Here is a 20,535-nt window from a genome sequence, read left to right as displayed (position 1 = left end):
TACATTACAAAGCCTATTATACAAAATACATGCGGCGATCCGGGTGCTAGTAACCCGCCGGCGCTTCCGAACAGCCGGCGGGTTACAGCGAACGGGGGGCGGAGCCAGTCCCCGGCGGCTGATCGCGTCACGAATGACACGATCGCCGCATAGTCACGCCCGCAGCCGCCCCCGCCGATGGGCGTATTGCGGTCGTTTGGGCCCGGACTTTGCCGCCGCCCATCGGCTGGGGGCGGTCGTCAAGTAGTTAAAGAACAAGCGACACCCATGCTAACCTAAAAATAAAAAATACATATATAAGTAGATAAATACTACTTCTACTTACATAACAGATGTATTGTGCTATCCACGTAATGATTCCTGTGAATTTTATAAAAGGAAAAGCAGAAAATCCTATTTTAGGCAGTGGCCACTTTGCCAAGCTAATGCTGACATCATATCCTCCCTGACTCTTGTTCCCCCCTCCCTTCTCTTGCTCATTGTGTATTCATTAGCTGCCATCCTCCCAGAGTCTTCAGACACTCCCACTGAGGTGTATACTAGGAACTGCACTGTCTTTTTTTTTTTCTTTTCTCCTCCAATCACTGGCCTTGCTTGTAAACACAAGTGACCAAGATCTCTTTCAGATAAGCAGCTAGGCAGGGAAATAAATGGAAGAGGAGGAATATATTATAGATAAAAAGAACCCCCAGCATTCAACTGTTTGGCACTGACTACTAAAGGGCCAGTGCTCCTAAAGTATGTGATAACTCCAAACCATAACAGCAGAAAACGTTTTGCAAGTTTTGAATGCAGGATTAGCATCCTTATCACTTAATACACTCAGACCAGTTGCTGTTGAAATTTGATTTGTATGGTGACAATACCGCTTTAAAAGACTTAAGAGGCCAAAAACAGACTACTCACAGTTTTGGGCCCGTAAAATGCCAGGGCAGTATAGGAACCCCACAAGTGACCCTATTTTAGAAAGAAGACACCCCAAGGTATTCCGTTAGGTGTATGGTGAGTTCATAGAAGATTTTATTTTTTGTCACAAGTTAGTGAAAAATGACACTTTGTGAAAAAAACAATAAAAATCCAATTTCCGCTAACTTATGACAAAAAATAAAATCTTCTATGAACTCGTCATACACCTAACAGAATACCTTGGGGTGTCTTCTTTCTAAAATGGGGTCACTTGTGGGGTTCCTATACTGCCCTGGCATTTTACGGGCCCAAAACTGTGAGTAGTCTGGAAACCAAATTTCTCAAAATGACTGTTCAGGGGTATAAGCATCTGCAAATTTTGATGACAGGTGGTCTATGAGGGGGCAAATTTTGTGGACCCGGTCATAAGCAGGGTGGCCTCTTAGATGACAGGATGTATTGGGCCTGATCTGATGGATAGGAGTGCTAGGGGGGTGACAGGAGGTGATTGATGGGTGTCTCAGGGGGCGGTTAGAGGGGAAAATAGATGCAATCAATGCACTGGGGAGGTGATCGGAAGGGGGTCTGAGGGGGATCTGAGGGTTTGGCCAAGTGATCAGGAGCCCACACGAGGCAAATTAGGGCCTGATCTTATGGGTAGGTGTGCTAGACCCTAATCTGCCCCTTGCGGGCACCCAATCACCCACCCACACGCTCAGATTGCCCTCAGACCCCCCCTTATCAATTCGCCAGTGCAATATTTACATCTGTTATTCCCTGTAATAACCCACTGATCACCTGTCAATCACCCATCAATCACCCCCTGTCACTGCCACCCATCAATCACCCCCTGTCACTGCCACCCATCAATCAGCCCCTAACCTGCCCCTTGCGGGCAATCTGATCACCCACCCACACCAATACATCGCCCGCAGATCCGACATCAGATCACCTCCCAAGTGCAGTGTTTACATCTCTTCTCTCCTCTAAACACCCACTAATTACCCACTTGGGAGGTGATCTGATGTCGGATCTGCGGGCGATCTATTGGTGTGGGTGGGTGATCAGATTGCCCGCAAGGGGCAGGTTAGGGGCTGATTGATGGGTGGCAGTGACAGGGGGTTATTGACGGGTTATTGACAGGTGATTGACAGGTGATCAGGGGGGATAGATGCATACAGTACACGGGGGGAGGGGGTCTGGGGGGGGGGGGTCTGGGGAGAATCTGAGGGGTGGGGGGTGATCAGGAGGGAGTAGGGGGCAGATTAGGGACTAAAAAAAAATAGCGTTGACAGATAGTGACATGGAGTGATTGATGGGTGATTAGGGGGGTGACTGGGTGCAAACAGTGGTCTGGGGGGTGGGCGTCTGAGGGGTGCTGTGGGCGATCGGGGGCAGGGGGGGGGGGGAAATCAGTGTGCTTGGGTGCAGACTAGGGTGGCTGCAGCCTGCCCTGGTGGTCCCTCGGACACTGGGACCACCAGGGCAGGAGGCAGCCAGTATAATAGGCTTTGTATACATTACAAAGCCTATTATACAAAATACATGCGGCGATCCGGGTGCTAGTAACCCGCCGGCGCTTCCGAACAGCCGGCGGGTTACAGCGAACGGGGGGCGGAGCCAGTTCCCGGCGGCTGATCGCGTCACAAATGACGCGATCGCCGCATAGCCACGCCCGCAGCCGCCCCCGCCGATGGGCGTATTGCGGTCGTTTGGGCCCGGACTTTGCCGCCGCCCATCGGCTGGGGGCGGTCGTCAAGTAGTTAAAGAACAAGCGACACCCATGCTAACCTAAAAATAAAAAATACATATATAAGTAGATAAATACTACTTCTACTTACATAACAGATGTATTGTGCTATCCACGTAATGATTCCTGTGAATTTTATAAAAGGAAAAGCAGAAAATCCTATATTAGGCAGTGGCCACTTTGCCAAGCTAATGCTGACATCATATCCTCCCTGACTCTTGTTTTCCTCCCTCCCTGCTCTTGCTCATTGTGTATTCATTAGCTGCCATCCTCCCAGAGTCTTCAGACACTCCCACTGAGGTGTATACTAGGAACTGCACTGTCTTTTTTTTTTTTTCTTTTCTCCTCCAATCACTGGCCTTGCTTGTAAACACAAGTGACCAAGATCTCTTTCAGATAAGCAGCTAGGCAGGGAAATAAATGGAAGAGGAGGAATATATTATAGATAAAAAGAACCCCCAGCATTCAACTGTTTGGCACTGACTACTAAAGGGCCAGTGCTCCTAAAGTATGTGATAACTCCAAACCATAACAGCAGAAAACGTTTTGCAAGTTTTGAATGCAGGATTAGCATCCTTATCACTTAATACACTCAGACCAGTTGCTGTTGAAATTTGATTTGTATGGTGACAATACCGCTTTAAAAGACTTAAGAGGCCAAAAACAACCGGAAAAAAAAAAAGTTAAGTACCTGCATCATGTTTGAATGCACAGAGGACGCCATCCGCGCAGTTCCGCTGGGTACCCGCAGTTCAATCGCCCCACCCCCGACCTCACAGCCCTGGTTCGGCTCTCCTGCCTCTTCCCCCCCCCCCCGATCCACGCACAGGACACAGTCTGTAGCGTGAAATTGGGAGGGGGGGAGGGGTAGGAGGCCCTAGAGCTGCGCAGCCACACTTGCATCTATGCGGACTGAGCAGCTCGGCCATATTACAAGAGGCAGGAGAGCCCGACCGCGGATGGCGTCCTCCGTGCATTCAAACATAATGCAGGTACTTAACTTTTTTTTTTTATCTATCAAGAAAAGTGTTTCCAATATCATACAAAAAAGTTTTTCCATAAAATATCAATACACCTCTTTAAACATCTCTTGGAATCATTCAATGTTTGCTCCAGCGGGCTTCCCTCCCCTCTCTCCCTCTACTAGTCTGACCCATGTCCACTGTCCCCAATTAGGGACTCCGCAAGATCTCTTTTCCCTTCCTGTGTTTTTCTTTGAGTCAGACTACTACTAACTTATTTTCTATTACAAGAGCTAGGGCGGAGAGCACGCCCCCTGGAGTGTATCCACCACCAATCATGCCAGGTAAAGAGATAAGAGTAAAGACCCCAACAAAAGACAAAGAGAAAAGATCCGAAAAAGGTGAACAACCACTGATCCCACTTCCAGAGTTATATCTCAGAATCGCTTTTATTTCGCCAAGCACGACAGGGGTCGTGCCCAGAATTGGGCTTGGCACATGAATACAGGGCATACACATAGAAACGTAAGAGGCAACAGAGCATAGAACATAGACATCACTTCATCACAAGACATATACATAACACATTTCCAACCACAGCTGCCATGTGGTTTACCGGCAACAAGTCAACATTGGAGGGGTGGGGGGCAGCCTACGGGGGGAGAGCATGGGTAGAGTATATAGAGTTCAGCGAAGTTACAGCTGAGGGGAAGAAGCTGTTTTTGTGTCTCGTGGTCTTTGCAGCGATGGACCGGTACCTCAGATACCTCCGTCCCAGGGGGAGCTGATTGAAAAATTGGTGGCCAGGGTGGGAGGGATCCTTGGCAATCTTCAGTGCTCTGGAGCGTAGTCTGGCATTATAGAGGAAGTCTAGGGCAGGGAGTGTGTTCCCAATGATCCTTTCCGCTGACCTGATGACCCTCTGACCGCCTCTTCTAATGGGCTGCTACTTCTTTAATGCCTTCCCTGTCCATGGACAGAACACAACCTGCTGATCAGTCCAGCCAAGCAGTATCTACCAATGGTATGGTAAGCCAGCACTGCAAACGTAGGTGATTTAAAATAAACAATGCAAAAATGATTTTCATGCAATGCAAGATAGCACAGTGCATTACAAATGATATGTGATGAACAACATAAGCCTGAACTAGGACATTCGTTAGCTGACAGGCATCAATCATTTACACTGCTGAATCTGATTAGTTCGGTATACAGTTCCTAATCAGCCCAGGGAAGTTCACACAGAGAAACCAGGGCTTTGGAGTTGGAACAAGTTTTGGGTACCTGGAGACAGTGGTTTCATAATCTGAGAAGTTAGGTGATTTTTGAACCCTCGCCATAGACCTGCATGGGCTGTGGAGTCGGAGTAATGTTGTAATATTCATAGCTTTGCGTTGTAACATCCAAAAATAAATGAATTGCTTAAAAACAGTTGCCCAAATATACATGCAAGCTTATTTTTTCCTAAAATAGTTCCCTATATATATATCCCATAATGGGCTCTATTCACAATGCCTTACAGCATGCAGTAAAATAGTATGTGCAAATTGTCACCCAAAAGATCACCATTGTGTAATTCTCCTTTATTTAAAGATTTCTCTCCTTAATTTTCCGCATGCGGTAAAAGTGACTTAATTTCCTCCACTTTGAAATTCTTAATCGAATAAATGTGCGGATAAGTGGTGATAAATAAGGATTTTTTTAATCACCTATAGAGGGCAGGGAGAGGAGAGGGAATGCTCTATGGGACCCAGAGTCTCCCTCTCCTTAGGTGAGTATCTGACTTTTTTTTTTTTTTTAAACCGGTTCCCATTAGCTTTAAAGCGGACCCAAACCAAACATTTTTTTAAATTAAAAATATTTAGTTGCACCATTCTGACACATACAAAGATAAATAAACACTCCTTCAAGCCTATGAGCATTTCAGTGTATGCTTTTCACCCTTCTCTTTTCATAACTAGGATTATACTGGGGGCAGCCATTAGCAATTCCTTCATTGCCAGATACCACCTACTTCACCAGTTTGCCGGATTTTGTCCCAGCAATTAGAAAGGAAGGCAGGGGTTTCTCCAATAAATGTAAAATATTTTAGATTTGTCATCATGCAGCTGAAAAAAAATTTATGATTATAATTTAGAAAATAGATTTTTATTTCTGAAATCTTGTATTTTTAATTTGGGTCCACTTTAAGCTATAGTAACAAGCTTATCTCAAAATGCAAAATAACAGAAGCTTCCCATTTCAGATAAGATAAGGACACTGTGACCCTTAAAAGAGTTTACACGATGTTATCTAGATGAAGCGATGTCACTTTTGACATCAAAGTGAAACATTAAAGATGGAAACCAGCAGAAATATTCTTTTTTCATTACATTTCTCTCAAATACTGACTGAACACTGAAAACAACAGGACAGGTAAGCTAAATAATATTTTATTGGATGATTTATTTTAATTTAGTTAATGTGGAGTTTCATCCCACTTTAATCTATCACTGGTTTTCACACAAGCTCTATTCACAATAACATGCGGTACCTTTTTTTTGGGTCGCAAAATTACCTCCAGTGATAATTACCGACTGAGTATTCACTAAAAATTTTCCGAGTGCGATAAATGTTCGATAAAAGTGCAGTAAAACGGTCAGTAATCGTTTGGTAATGTTGCAGTAGATGTGTGAAATGTTCAGTAATTGGTCGGTAACATGTGCAAAAATAAAGCTTTTTTTTACCACTGTAGGGCAGGCCATATGCTTGCCACCCATTACACAGAAATGACCCAGGATAACCTGTCACATTTAAAGTGGAACTGAACTCTTGCACAAGACAGAGGGGAAAACCTATAAAAATTCATCCTGTGTGTATTTAGAGTGTTTAGCCTGTGTAATTCCCTCTCATCTGTAACTAATCACAACTGTAATCAAGCTCTCAGCTGTGCCATGTTGGTGAATCAGCAAAGCAGCTAATTTGTAAACACAGGATGTTAACAATATGTCTGCTTCCATAAAAGCAGGAAGTACACAAACTGGAGATTTATTGCAGGATTTGTATCAGCTGTAAACAAATGTTTTTTTAAAGGTTATTATGCTGTTGCTTACCATTTAGAGCAGAGAGGAATTTCCTCCACGGCATCTATAAAATCATATAAAAGACTGTACGAGGTCTGAACGTGCACCTTGAGATTAGGCACACTCCTCTTCTCTGCCTTCTGTGTACAATTGACATAAACTCAAGCAAACAAAGCTCAAAAGGCTCCATCCAAAAGGCAAACAGGAGACAAGTGAAAATTATCACCTGCCCTCTATAGGTGATAAAAAAAAAATTCTTAATTGTCACAGATTACCCGCACATTTATTCAATTAACCACCCTGGCGTTCTGATAAGATCGCCAGGGAGGCTGCGGGAGGTTTTTTTTTTAATAAAAAAAAAACTATTTCATGCAGCCAACTGAAAGTTGGCTGCATGAATGCCCACTAGATGGCGCTCCGGAGGCGTTCTTCCGATCGCCTCCGGCGCCCAGAATAAACAAGGAAGGCCGCAATGAGCGGCCTTCCTTGTTTTGCTTAGATCGTCGCCATAGCGACGAGCGGAGTGACGTCATCGACGTCAGCCGACGTCCTGACGTCTGCCGCCTCCGATCCAGCCCTTAGCGCTGGCCGGAACTATTTGTTCCGGCTGCGCAGGGCTCGGGCGGCTGGGGGGACCCTCTTTCGCCGCTGCTCGCGGCGAATCGCCGCAGAGCGGCGGCGATCGGGCAGCACACGCGGCTGGCAAAGTGCCGGCTGCGTGTGCTGCACTTTATTTCATGCAAATCGGCCCAGCAGGGCCTGAGCGGCAGCCTCCGGCGGTGATGGACGAGCTGAGCTCGTCCATACCGCCAGGCTGGTTAAGAATTTCAAAGTGGAGGAAATTTAGTCACTTTTTACCACACATTTACCGCATGCGGAAAATTGAGGAGATAAATCTTCGAGAATTAAACAATGGCGATCTTTTGCACATACTATTTTACCACATGCGGTAAGGCATTGTGAATAATAGAGCCCATAATTGTAGCGAATGATCGGTTTATGTAGTCACTGGATAGAGTGACCAGACATCCCGGATTGCCCGGGACGCATCCCGGATTCGAGGTCAGCTGTCCCAGGCTGCATGAGGTCCCGGGAAACGTCCCGCTTTTAGCAGCCGGACGTCAAGGCCTCGGGACTCTGGCCACTCTATCCTCATGAACTGGCAGCGGCGTCTATAGACGCCGTGCCAGTTCATTGCCCGCAGCCCCGCTCCAGCCTCCTTATTGTCTTCCGGTGTCCTGACACCGGCAGGCAGAGCAGGGCTACGGCAAGATGGCTGCCTAAGCCCTGTACTGGAGACTATTTGGGTCTCCAGTACAGGGCTTCGGGCGCCATCTTGCCGTAGCCCTGCCTGTCAGCGCGGGAGACTTCGGGAGGATCGTCCAGGGGAGATGCGCGCCAGAGGAGTCTTCTGCCAAGTGAGTAAATGTTTTTTTTCCAGGTGAACTTTGCCCGCAGTGCATTTATTTTCTGGTGACATGTTTGCCAGGAGTGCGTTTATTTTCTGGCGACATGTTTGCCCGCAGTGTGTTTATTTTCTGGTGACATTTGCCCGCAGTGCGTTTATTTTCTGGTGACGTGTGCCCGCAGTGCGTTTATTTTCTGGTGACGTGTGCCCGCAGTGCGTTTATTTTCTGGTGACATGTTTGCCCACAATGTGTTTATTTTCTGGTGACGTTTGCCCACAGTGCGTTTATTTTCTGGTGACATGTTTGCCCACAATGTGTTTATTTTCTGGTGACGTTTGCCCGCAGTGCGTTTATTTTCTGGTGACATGTTTGCCCACAATGTGTTTATTTTCTGGTGACGTTTGCCCGCAGTGCGTTTATTTTCTGGTGACATGTTTGCCCGCAGTGCATTTTTTTTCTGGTGACGTTTGCCCGCAGTGCGTTTATTTTCTGGTGACATGTCTGCCCGCAGTGCGTTTATTTTCTGGTGACATGTCTGCCCGCAGTGCGTTTATTTTCTGGTGACATGTCTCCCCGCAGTGCATTTATTTTCTGGTGACGTTTGCCCGCAGTGCGTTTATTTTCTGGTGACGTTTGCCCGCAGTGCGTTTATTTTCTGGTGACGTGTGCCCGCAGTGTGTTTATTTTCTGGTGACGTGTGCCCGCAGTGTGTTTATTTTCTGGTGACAAGTTTGCCCACAATGTGTTTATTTTCTGGTGACGTGTGCCCGCAGTGCGTTAATTTTCTGGTGACATGTGTGCCCACAGTGCGTTTATTTTGTGCTGACATGTTTGCTCTCAGTGCGTTTATTTTGTGCTGACATGTTTTCCCGCAGCGCGTTTATTTTGTGCTTACATGTTTGCCCGCAGTGCGTTTATTTTGTACTGAAGTTGCCCACAGCGCGTTTATTTTGTGCTGACATGTTGCCCACAGCGCGTTTATTTTGTACTGACAAGTTGCCCACATTGCATTTATTTTGTACTGACAAGTTGCCCACATTGCATTTATTTTGTAGTGACATGTTGCCCACAGTGCGTTTATTTTGTGCTGACATGTTTGCCCGCAGTGCGTTTATTTTGTGCCCGCAATGCGTTTATTTTGTGCTGACATGTTGCCCACAATGCGTTTATTTTGTGCTGACATGTTGCCCACAATGCGTTTATTTTGTGCTGACATGTTGCCCACAATGAATTTATTTTGTGCTGAAATTTTGCCCACATTGCATTTATTTTCTGGTGTCTGGGGTAACTGTTGCTACATTTATTATTAAATGGTCATAGTTGGCTATGCTTGCTGCTTTGGGGTTACGGTATACTATTTAGCGCCGCCCCCACCTCCCCCCAGGTTGAGCCAACGAAAATCTGGTCACTCTATCACTGGAGTACATTTCGGTTATGCAGATTGGGTAAAAACTCACCTTGCCATCGTTTGTAAGGCGATGAATAATCGCGGTGGAGACTCCAGGGATCATCAAACACCCAGCCATTAGAAAGAAGCCTGGCAGGATTTCATACCACATTGTAACCCGCTCCTTTGGTGTCCCTGCTAGTAGTTACTTCACAACTAGACTCCCAGCTGCGGCTCAGGGTCACTCTGCTAAACCAGCACGCACCGCGCGACTACAGGATGCAGAAGTCGGGCATACTTAGTGTGGGCAAACCCTGTGCATCATCCCTGAGGAGATTGCGTTACAATATGGTTAGGAACCTACGTTTTGCCAGCATCCAACATGGCGACGTACCACAATTATGGTAGACGCATGAAGTCTCGCGAGCTGTGGAATCTGACGGCTCCGCATCTATTGACGTAATTGAGGCCATCTTGTGAAGGGAAAAGTTCCAGTGAATGACATATGCTGTGCGAATGGCCCCGGTTACTTCCCAGGCGTGTTATGCTGTTTACTTACAGCTGAAGTAGACGCGGCGGCAGCGACAAACCACAGTGTCCCCAGACATGAAAAAGTCGCTTCCTGCGCGGAGAACTAAGGCTCACTAGTCTTTATACGCCAGCGCCCCATCCAATATGAAGGTTATCTAGTGTTGTTATTGGTCATGTGACTCCTGCGCAGTCCAATCGGGTGGCAGGACGGGGGATTGCTGGGGAGAAGTAGTCCGCTGGACTCAGTTTAGTTTTGGTAATCGAGAATTTGTATTGAGCTGTTCTCTGTAAGCCATGAAGGAGGACAAAGAGAACGCGAAGCCCAAGGACAAGAAGGGGGATCCGGCAGGGATGGAGGATGGGGATAAACCTGAGAAGGTGAAGGAGAAAAAAGAAGTCATGAGCAAGGTGAGGAGGAGCAGGCCCAGCCAGCCACTCACATGGGCTGCAGAGCATGACATCTGCCTCTGGGCACAGCCCCTGGGGATACTGTGATGGAGGAACCTGTCACACATTATATATTGCATATATATAGTTATGGCACTACCTGACCCTCAGAGGAGCTTTCAGTCTAATCCCTGACACAATCATAATCTCTCTCTACCCTAGCCTAAATCTAATTTTGGGGCTAACCAATTCGCATCAGTATGGTTTTGCAATATTGTCTGCCTTTGATTTGTAGGAGCATCCCAAGGGTGGGAAGATGTCACTAGTCTTAGGGGATCCAGTAGGAAACCTCATAGGGAAATTCAGCCAACGTGATTGGGTGGATGGCACCATCTTAAACTGCTAAATTGTAGTAAACTACAACCACACTATTTGGCCAATCGCAATACTTTGTGCTGTAAGAGGGTACTGTGATTGGAGAACGTTTTCCTGGTATCCTGTTGAGTCCCCTGAAGTAGCCTAGCGCCAACAATTGTCCAATCACAGTACTCTCTTACAGCGCAAAGTGTTGTGATCAGGTGTAGTCATCACAAAAATCGTTCAGCTCTGACCCCTCAATTTATGATTCCACCAACTCTTTGACTCTGTCTCCTTTAATTTGCAAATTACAATTGTTGATTGAAAGTATTTAACCTAAAAGGCATTTCATCACTGTCAATGCTTAGGAATTTTACAGCTGATGACATCTGCTTTTGGGAACAAAACAAAGCTCTTGGGCAGTAAGCTTACAATCTACTCTGTCGATCTTTTCAGCCTGTAATTGCCAATCTGTATTCCCTGACACGTCGCCTGTACTATATACGATATAAGATTCACCTGAGCCCCATATCAACTGGGTGCTTGCGTGTAGCCCCACCACCTTGCAGAGAAAGGCCTCTAAGACCAGGGCCATTTTCTGCAAGGGGACAGAGCTGTGCAATGACACCCAGGATATGATTTTCAGAGAATCTTATTAACCACTTAAGGACCGCAGGCGTTACCCCCCCCCCCCCCCCCCCCCCCTTCCTCCCTCCCCCAGTGACCAGTCAATTTTTTACAATTTAGGCCACTGTAGCTTTAAGGCCTCACTGCAGGGCTGTACAACCTAGCACCCAAGTGATTTACTCCCCCCATCCTTTTTCTGCCCACCAACAGAGCTTTCTGTTGGTGGGCTCTGATCACTCCCACAATGTTTGTTTTTGTTTATTTTATTTATTTTTTATATAAATTTCTCTATCTTTTTTTATTATTTTTCTTACCTCCCTCCCTATCCCCACCAGCCAATCACAGCGATCAGCTGTCAGCCTATGACAGCCGATCGCTTCTGTGCCTCCTAGGGGGACAGCCGTGTCACACGATCTACGGCAGCGCTGTACAGTGTAAATGGACGGCGGTTTCGCCGTCTTCCAGTCTCCTAGTGGCGATCGCTGATGGGAGACTGATGATTGAGCAGAGCTCCATCATTCAAGCGAAGATGGGCGCGCATTCTCCTGCAAAACCCCACCCCTATTGGCGTGGAGCGGTCGTCTAGTAGTTAAACAGACATTATAACTTTTAACCAGCTGAGCGGTCTGGACGAGCTCAGCTCGTCCAACACCGCCAGCGGCTGCCGCTCAGGTCCTGCTGGGCCGATTTTAATGAAATAAAAAGCAGCACACGCAGCCGGCACTTTGCCAGCCGCGTGTGCTGCCTGATCGCCGCCGCTCTGCGGCGATTCGCCGCGAGCAGTGGCGAAAGAGGGTCCCCCCAGCCGCCTGAGCCCAGCGTAGCCGGAACAAAAAGTTCCGGCCAGCGCTAAGGGCTGGATCGGAGGCGGCTGACGTCAGGACGTCGGCTGACGTCGATGACGTCACTCCGCTCGTCGCTATGGCGACGATATAAGCAAAACAAGGAAGGCCGCTCATTGCGGCCTTCCTTGTTTATTCTGGGCGCCGGAGGCGATCGGAAGATCGCCTCCGGAGCGCCCTCTAGTGGGCTTTCATGCAGCCAACTTTCAGTTGGCTGCATGAAATAGTTTTTTTTTTATTTAAAAAAAACCCTCCCGCAGCCACCCTGGCGATTTAATCAGAACGCCAGGGTGGTTAAGCATTAGTGTACCTCTGTGTTTATTATATACACCAGAGATGCACATCAAACTTAGGATATAGTTGTAGAGTAGCTGTTAAATAGAAATCAAAACTAGTCCTTGGTACACGAAGAGGGTCCAGACAGGAACAAAGAATATCCGTCAGACCCTAGGTAATATAATTGTGGGTACATCTAAGAGTGAGGTGCAGGTAGTTTGCATAAAAATGAGGGAATTCTTCTTCTACTACACATTCATCACCCATGATCTGAACCAGGTGTACAGTTGATAGACTACACCTCTGTGTTTAACCACTTGAGGACCATAGGCTTACACCCTTCTAGTGGCCAAGCTATTTTTTTTTACCAATCAGGCCACTGCAGCTTTAAAGAGACACTGAAGCGAGAATAAATCTCGCTTCAGTGCTTATATTCAGCAGGGGCATGTGTGCCCCTGCTAAAACGCCGCTATCCTGCGGCTAAACGGGGGTCCCTTCACCCCCAAACCCACCCCTGCAAAATCAACGACCAATTTGGTTGTAGATTTTGCTGCTCTTCAGGCAGGGCTAACGGCTGCAGCCCTGCCTCTCAGCGCCGTCAATCAGCGGCGCATCGCCGCCTCTCCCCCGCCCCTCTCAGTGAAGGAAGACTGAGAGGGGCGGGGGAGAGGCGGAGATACGCGCTGACAGACGCGCATGAGGCAGGGCTGCGGCGGTTAGCCCTGCCTCTATGCGGAAGAGGGGATACGCTGCACGGAGGGGGATTTGGGGGTGAAGGGACCCCCGTTTAGCAGCATGATAGCGGCATTTTAGCAGGGGCACGCATGCCCCTGCTATCTATGAGGTCTGAAGCGAGATTCATTCCCCTACCCCCCCCCCCCCCCCCTTTGCCCACCAACATTTCTGTTGGTGGGATGTGAGTTGTTGTTTTTTTTGTTGTTTTTTACAAATATTTAAAAGCTTTATTTTGTAATAAATGTTACATTTTTATATTTTTGTATACCTTCCTCCCCCCGCCAGCCAATCAACGCGATTGGCTCTCATAGACATCAGCCTATGAGAGCCTATCTCTCTCCTGCCTCCCAGGGGGACAGCTGTGTCACATGGCTGTCCCCAGTACAGTGCTGCCTGAGATCCTTGCATGGTGTCTCGCAAAGGCATCCTCTAATGCACCTGCGGGAGCGCCGCTGTCAATTAAGTCCACGTTGTCTGGACTGTACTGCGCCTGTGCAGTACACTGCGGACAATGTGGATTTGATGGACAGCGACGCATCACACAGGCGCAGTAAGGATGACCTCGAGGTTTCCCTCTGTGCACCACGCGGGGATCGGCGGCTGAGAGCAGAGCTGCGGTGTGGGAAATGTCAGCTGCAAGGGTCTGGAGGAAACCCCAGGTAAGTAGATCGGGGGTAGTTCATCTTCCTTGATGAATCCTTTAAGTCAGGCGTGTGTGCAGGCCTTTACAGTCTGCCTTTGAAGGAATTGGCATTATCTGAACGGTCATTTGCAAGATTGGGGTTATTGTGTAGAAAGGGGGCACAGATAGGTTGATATTTCCCAAAAATGATTTTCACTTTCATCAAATCTGCTTGTGATCTATTGACCTATCATATCAGATCAGTGAATTCCTGATAATTTTGGACAGCATATCTATCGAAAGGGTAATTGGGCACAGCAATTCATTTTTGTTGGGCAGTGGGAGGGGGGGGGGGGGGGGTGAGCCACATAGCGTTGTACTGCGTTGAATAAAGCACTGCCAGTGGTGGCAGCTGGTGGGTCTTATCTCAATTATATTTGTGCTTAAACCCTGCCATACTCTGGCAGATTACCAACCAATGTGCCCAATAAATCGCTCTTTCATCGACCTCTGATTAGAGAGGGATCTATTAATGCTGCACACTGCACATTGATTTTAATAAATTTCAGCATTAAATCTACCTCCTATGTGCTTCTGTCATTTCCCAGTTGCCCTTACTCAGTGGCCCGGAAGTGTTGTGGTTGTACGTACATGCCCACTGGGTATGGGCACCGGGAGATGATGGAGTGTGCGCCGGGTGGACAGGTGAGTGCACTTCACTGTCCTTACATCCTGCAAGGGCCCCCAGGGAAGCAGTATTAGCTGGGGATCAGCTCTTGGGCTTACCTAGCTCTGTGTCCCTGCCCCACCCCCTTTCAATAAAAAAAAAAGCAAAAGGTCCTGTCCGATCTGTAATGTTGATCGGTTTTGGCTGGAAGTTATTGAAATTATGACTGGGTGGTTATGTTAGGGCATCAGTTCATCACAGTGATTGAATCTGCTGAATAAAATCATATAGTGTGTGGGCACCTTACATTTGATTGAAATTGAGTGGAGAAAGCTTTTATATGTACATGAACTGCTCAACTACATTACTTTGAATGGGGAGTCAGATCATAGTAGCCAACACTTGTGATTGAAACCTCTTCATGGAACAACCACTCTATCCATCTAGTTTAACCTCCTTGCCGGTCTAAAAAATCTGGCAAGGAGGCAGAGCCCAGGGCTTGCTACATGATAGCCGCTGAGCGGCGGCATCCCCCCACCCACTCCGATCGCCTTCGGCGTTCAGAGTATGCAGGAAATCCCGTTGAGAACGGGATTTCCTGCAGGGCTTCCCCGGTCGCCATGGCGACGGGGCGGGATGACGTCATGGACGTCGGGACGTCACTGGGAATCCAGAACCGCCCCTCAGCGCTGCCTGGCACTGATTGGCCAGGCTGCGCAGGGGTCTGGGGCGGCTCAGCGCGGCAGGTAGCGGCGAATCGGCGGCGATCGCGTACTACACGCAGCTAGCAAAGTGCTAGCGGTGTGTAGGAAAAAAAAAATTATGCAAATCGGCCCAGCGGGGCCTGAGAAATCCTCCTGCGCAGGTTACCCCGAGCTGAGCTCGGGATAACCGGCAAGGAGGTTAAGCATGAAATGCTTTTATTAAAAAAAAATAAAAGGGAATCAAAAAAACAGTTAAAGGGGCCCATACACTGGTCGATTTCAGCCAACGATCGATTTGCGGCTAATTATGACCGATTTGATCTGACTGGATTGAAAATCTAGGTCGATCTGCTGCTGGCAGCAGATCGATGGCTCATAGAGTTGAATTGGATCTAATGGTCCAATGATGCATTTAGATCTATTTCCAATACATTTCATTCTGAAATTTATTGGAAATTTGTTCCTAGTGTGTGGCACACATCAGCTAGATTCCTGTCAGATTCGACTTGACAGGCATCTGACAGAAATCTATCTGATGATCGAATCTGAAAATCTATATGTGTATGACCACCTTAACGCATGTCAGGCCCAGGTGAGTCCTTAGTCATAGACTTCAGAGTGGAGAAAGCTGGAACATCAGTCACTGCTACCTGATCATCTTCTGACTGGGGAGTAATTGATGAGATTGTGCCTTTACAAAAATAAAACTAACCTATTAACACAAATAACCAGAATACTGACAGTACAGTTCCTCTGTAACTTCTGGAATCCACTAATAATGTCTTTATGGAAGTCTCTGCTTGCATGGGCATGCTTACTGTTTAGCACTCAGTACTTCAGGTGGATCAAGGATTCCTTTTTGGGGCTGTAATGAGTTAGGCTCATCTTCACCCAGAAGTCACGTAGTTTAGGCCACTCTCCCTTGTTTATGGAGCAGTTCAGTCGCCCCGCTGCTCACCACAAGCGCCTGTTCGGCTGGAATCGCATACATTTGAATGGCATCATTCACTAACCCTGCGTGTGTCATGCTGGCATTACCTGCCAGCAAAAAGTCTCATGTCACTTCAACCGCCGTGCTCGGATGCAGGTATATGGAGGGGCCGCCTGTGCACCACCTGTCCCTGAACGCTGTCCCCAGTGACCACATCACACCACAGATATGAGGCTTCATATGAACCTGCACCACAGTACGCAACTGGGTCTGCCCCCGGGCTAGTGATTTACTCCCTGTGGGGCAGGAAGTACAGCACTGGGACTCTCTTCATACAGCGCATGCGCATGGCACCGCACTCCCATTGTGCACACTGCCTGCGTTGCCCATTGACTTGCATTACTGTATAATTTGTGCGGCAGGCACAGATCATTCGGCAAAGCAATGCAGCCTTTGCATCCTCATTGTGGCAATATGGATACTTCCGGCGCACCGCATTCCGTCATGTAAAGTGTCCAAGTCTCCATACACTTGCATCGCCCTGGCAGCTCGGAAGAGTAATGTGGTGCGTTACAGTATGCAAGGGGCCTAACGGTTCTAAATTTCATGTGTGGGGCTTTAATTTGTGGTACTGTCAGTTTGTATGATGACTGCTATCCTTATCCTGCTGTTCATACTAAGAACATTTTTATTGAATTTTTTTTTTTGTTAATTGCACATTAAAACGTGACATCATTTCTGAGGTACACAGATGATTTATTAAACCTGCAGCTGCAAAGTCCCGACAGGATGTTATGTATGTGGTATTTATTTTTCAGGTTGTGATTCGACGCTTGCCACCAAGTCTAACCAAAGAGCAGCTGGAAGAGCATCTGCAGCCTCTGCCTGACCATGATTATTTTGAGTTTTTTGCAAATGATTCTAGGTAATCAAAAATTAATTTTGCATATATCTGGGTTGTTTACAGTGGAAAAGCTATCATGAAACCAAAATATTGAACATAAAAGGGGGTATCCTGAATAATGTACTGAATTTGTCTGTTGTTACCAGGGCTGTGGAGTCGGTCCAAAAATCCACCGACTCCTCAGTTTAGGATTCCACCGACTCTCCGACTCCTCTAATTTGCATATTACAATTTTGTTGATTAAAAGTATGTAACATGAAATTCGTCTCTTAACTGCCAACGCTTAGGAATTTTACAAGACAACTGAAGTGAGAAGGATATGTAGACTACTATATTTATTCCCTTTAGACTAAAACTAGTCCTTGGTAAGAGTACTTGTAAAAGGTACAAACCGGAACAAAGAACATCTATCAGGCCCTAGGCAATGTAAGTGTGGGTACATGTAAGAGTGGTGTGCAGGTACTCTGCAGGGGAATGAGGCGATTGTAAACAGACAACACCTCTGTGTTCAATGTGCACAGCATTCTCAGTGGATTCCCTGCAGCTCTGTGGGGAGTGCATATGTAGAGTATAGTACTACTGTGTAACAAAGAAACCTGAGACAGATGAAATTAAAGTTTTATACATACCTGGGGCTTCCTCCAGCCGCCTTCAGGATAATCAGTCCCTCGTTGTCCTTCTCCTCCACCACCTGGATCTTCTGCTATGAGTCCAGGTACTTCAGCCAGTTGGGCGTAGTGCGCATGCACACACTCCGCCGCCAGGAGCATACTACACCTGTGCAGCACTATTGCGCAGGTGCAGAATGTTCCTGGCTGTGGGAGCGGCATGCGGCCGGACAGCGCTGACTGGCTGAATTACCAGGACTCATAGCAGAAGATCCGGGTGGTGGAGGACAGCGAGGGACTGATTAGCCTGAAGGGGGCCGGAGGAAGCCCCAGGTATGTGTAAAACTTTACTTTTCATCCGTCTCAGTTACCCTTTAATTTGTAGTCACCAAACCAAATTTTAACAACATATCAAATTATTTGATTTCATCAGCAAAGGGAGTGCATACATTTGCATAAATCAGCATCAATGCAGAATTATTTCCATCTCGTTGACCATCTCTATTAGTGAGACAGCTACACATCAGGCTTTATTCTTACAGCATAGATGTTATTTAGTATATATGAAAGATTCCTGTGTACACATCATATATACAGTCACAATCAGATATGTATATCTGACCTTAAAAATACGGGGACTGCTTTATTGAAGCAGCACAAGTAACTAATTTTGATTGGTTTATTTCATTTTTGTGGACTAAGCACAGCTATTACTGTATATATAGTGTATATATACATTATTTTTAATGACTATTATCTGAGAAATAGAACATTTTATCATATTTTCTATTTTAATTACGGTTACAAATTCATTAGGAGTCGGTGCATTTTTTCCCGACTCCAGGCACCCAAAATTGCACGACTCCGACTCCACAGCCCTGGTTGTTACGGTTCCTCTTTAATGTTATTACAGTATTATTATTGATTTATATAGCGCCATCACAAGGCAAGGTAGTGTGGCAGAGCGGTCTAAGGCACTGGATTTAGGTTCCAGTCTCTTTGGAGGCGTGGGTTCAAATCCCACCACTGCCAGTCTACAACTTCTCTCTCTCGACGACACTCAGATTTACCTCCATACCCCTGATATCTCCTCCGCCACCATGGACAAGGTCTCCTCATGTATTTCAAAAATTTCCTCCTGGATGTCAGCTAGGTTCCTGAAGCTGAAACTAGACAAAACTGAGCTCCTGATCTTTTCACCCCACAGTGCTGCACCCCTCCCAGATTTACATCTCACAATCGACAATGCAACCATTCACCCTACGTCCCAGGCCCGTTGTCAGGTGTCACCCTGGACTCTGACCTCTCCATCATCCCCCACATCCAAAATGTCACCAGAGCCTGCAATTTCAACCTCCGTAATATCTCCAATATCTGCCCCTTGTTAACCGCGGACATGACCAAGTCGCTCATCCATGCCCTTATCTCCCGCCTTGATTACTGTAACTCCCTCATGTCTGGCCTCCCCTTGAAACGCATTGCCCCCCCCCCCCTTCAATCAGTTATGAATGTGGCTGCAAGACTCATCCATTCTTCGCACCGCTCTGCATCCACCTCTCCCCTCTGTAAATCCCTGCACTGACTCTCTGGATCCGATTCAGGATAAGTTTCAAGATTCTATGCCTGGTACCTAAATCTGAGCACAAAACCTGCCCTACCTACATATCGGAGCTTGTTCACAGGTATACACCAGGTCGCCCTCTACGGTCCTCCAACGACCCTTCGCCTCACTGCCCCATGCATTTCCCACTCCCACGCGCCTGCAGGATTTGTCAAGAGCCGCCCCCAACTCCCTTCCACCGCCCCTCAGACTTGCTCTCTCCTTATAGGACAACTGAAGTGAGAAGAACATGGAGGCTGCCATATTTATTTCTTTTTTTAACAATAGTGGTTGCCTGGCAGCCTTGCTGGTCTATTTGGCTGCAGTATGTCTGAGTAACACCAGTAACAAGCATGCAGCTAATCTTGTCAAATCTGACATTAATGTCAGAAACACCTCATGCTGCATGCTTGTTCAGGGGCTATGATGAAGTATTAGAGGCAGAGGATTAGCAGGACAGCTAGGCAACTGGTATTTCTTAAAAGGAAACAAATATGGCAGCCTCCATATCCCTCTCGCTTCAGTTGTCCTTTAAACACATCCACGCAAGCCCTCAAAAGATGGCCTACCTGCCCCCTACCACACAGTAACTCTCTACTGAATAGTTATTCCACAGTCCTACCTAGTGTTTCCACCCCCCTTCCCTTTTAGATTGTAAGCCTTTGGCAGGGTCCTCCCTTCCCTATTGTAGTCCACATGATCGTGTGCTCCTTTCCTATGACAGTCTCGCACTTGTATTACTAGGCCTACCTAACCAGCCCAAAATTGCATGATCATGTATCTTGTACCCTGTTTGCCTTGTATAGCTTTGTCCGTTGTTGTATAACCTTACTAAGCCTGTTATCCTTGTATCATTGCATATGTTTATTGTCCAGCACTGCGTAATGTGTTGGCGCTTTATAAATACAATTAATTATAATAATCTTCTGTGGCACTAAATAAATCGTGTACGTAGAAATGAAGTCAAGTCACTACCCCCATTAAATCAAACCTGAAGTGAAAGTAAAGGGATGAGAGAAACCATTGTATCTGTCAGGGACGTAACAACAGACTATGAGGCCCCCCTGAAAAATAATGTGCCCCCCTGAAATCCAAACTTACCAGGTACCGCCGTACCTGATCTCCCACCCACTTTCTAGCACACACCTTTCACCGATACGCATGCAAAACAGGGCAGGGACCAGAGTAATATTTACCTGCCCCATTGCTGCTGGTCTCCTCTACGCATCAAAGCCGCACACTTTCGGCTGCCATTCCCCGGCTCCTGA

The 20,535-nt window shown here is 47.0% G+C and overlaps 1 protein-coding gene and 1 non-coding gene across 2 annotated transcripts in view; both read left to right on the top strand.

Annotated features, from left to right (window-relative positions):
• The first annotated feature begins 9,842 nt into the window (after positions 1-9,842).
• Positions 9,843-20,535, top strand: part of UPF3B (UPF3B regulator of nonsense mediated mRNA decay) — a 35,755-nt gene continuing 25,062 nt past the window's right edge. The window contains exons 1-2 of the mRNA XM_068251100.1: positions 9,843-10,415; positions 16,974-17,080. Of these exons, the coding sequence (XP_068107201.1) occupies positions 10,302-10,415; positions 16,974-17,080 (221 nt within the window). The 5' untranslated portion in view covers positions 9,843-10,301. The remainder of the gene's footprint in view (positions 10,416-16,973; positions 17,081-20,535) is intronic.
• Positions 18,618-18,699, top strand: TRNAL-UAG (transfer RNA leucine (anticodon UAG)). The gene has a single exon. It is a non-coding gene; the product is annotated as a tRNA-Leu (tRNA).

This window comes from Hyperolius riggenbachi, chromosome 8, assembly GCF_040937935.1.
Source record: "Hyperolius riggenbachi isolate aHypRig1 chromosome 8, aHypRig1.pri, whole genome shotgun sequence".
In the NCBI taxonomy this organism is placed as follows: domain Eukaryota; kingdom Metazoa; phylum Chordata; class Amphibia; order Anura; family Hyperoliidae; genus Hyperolius; species Hyperolius riggenbachi.
The sequence above is the reverse complement of the archived record's forward strand: the minus strand, read 5'-3'. Positions and strand labels throughout refer to the sequence as shown.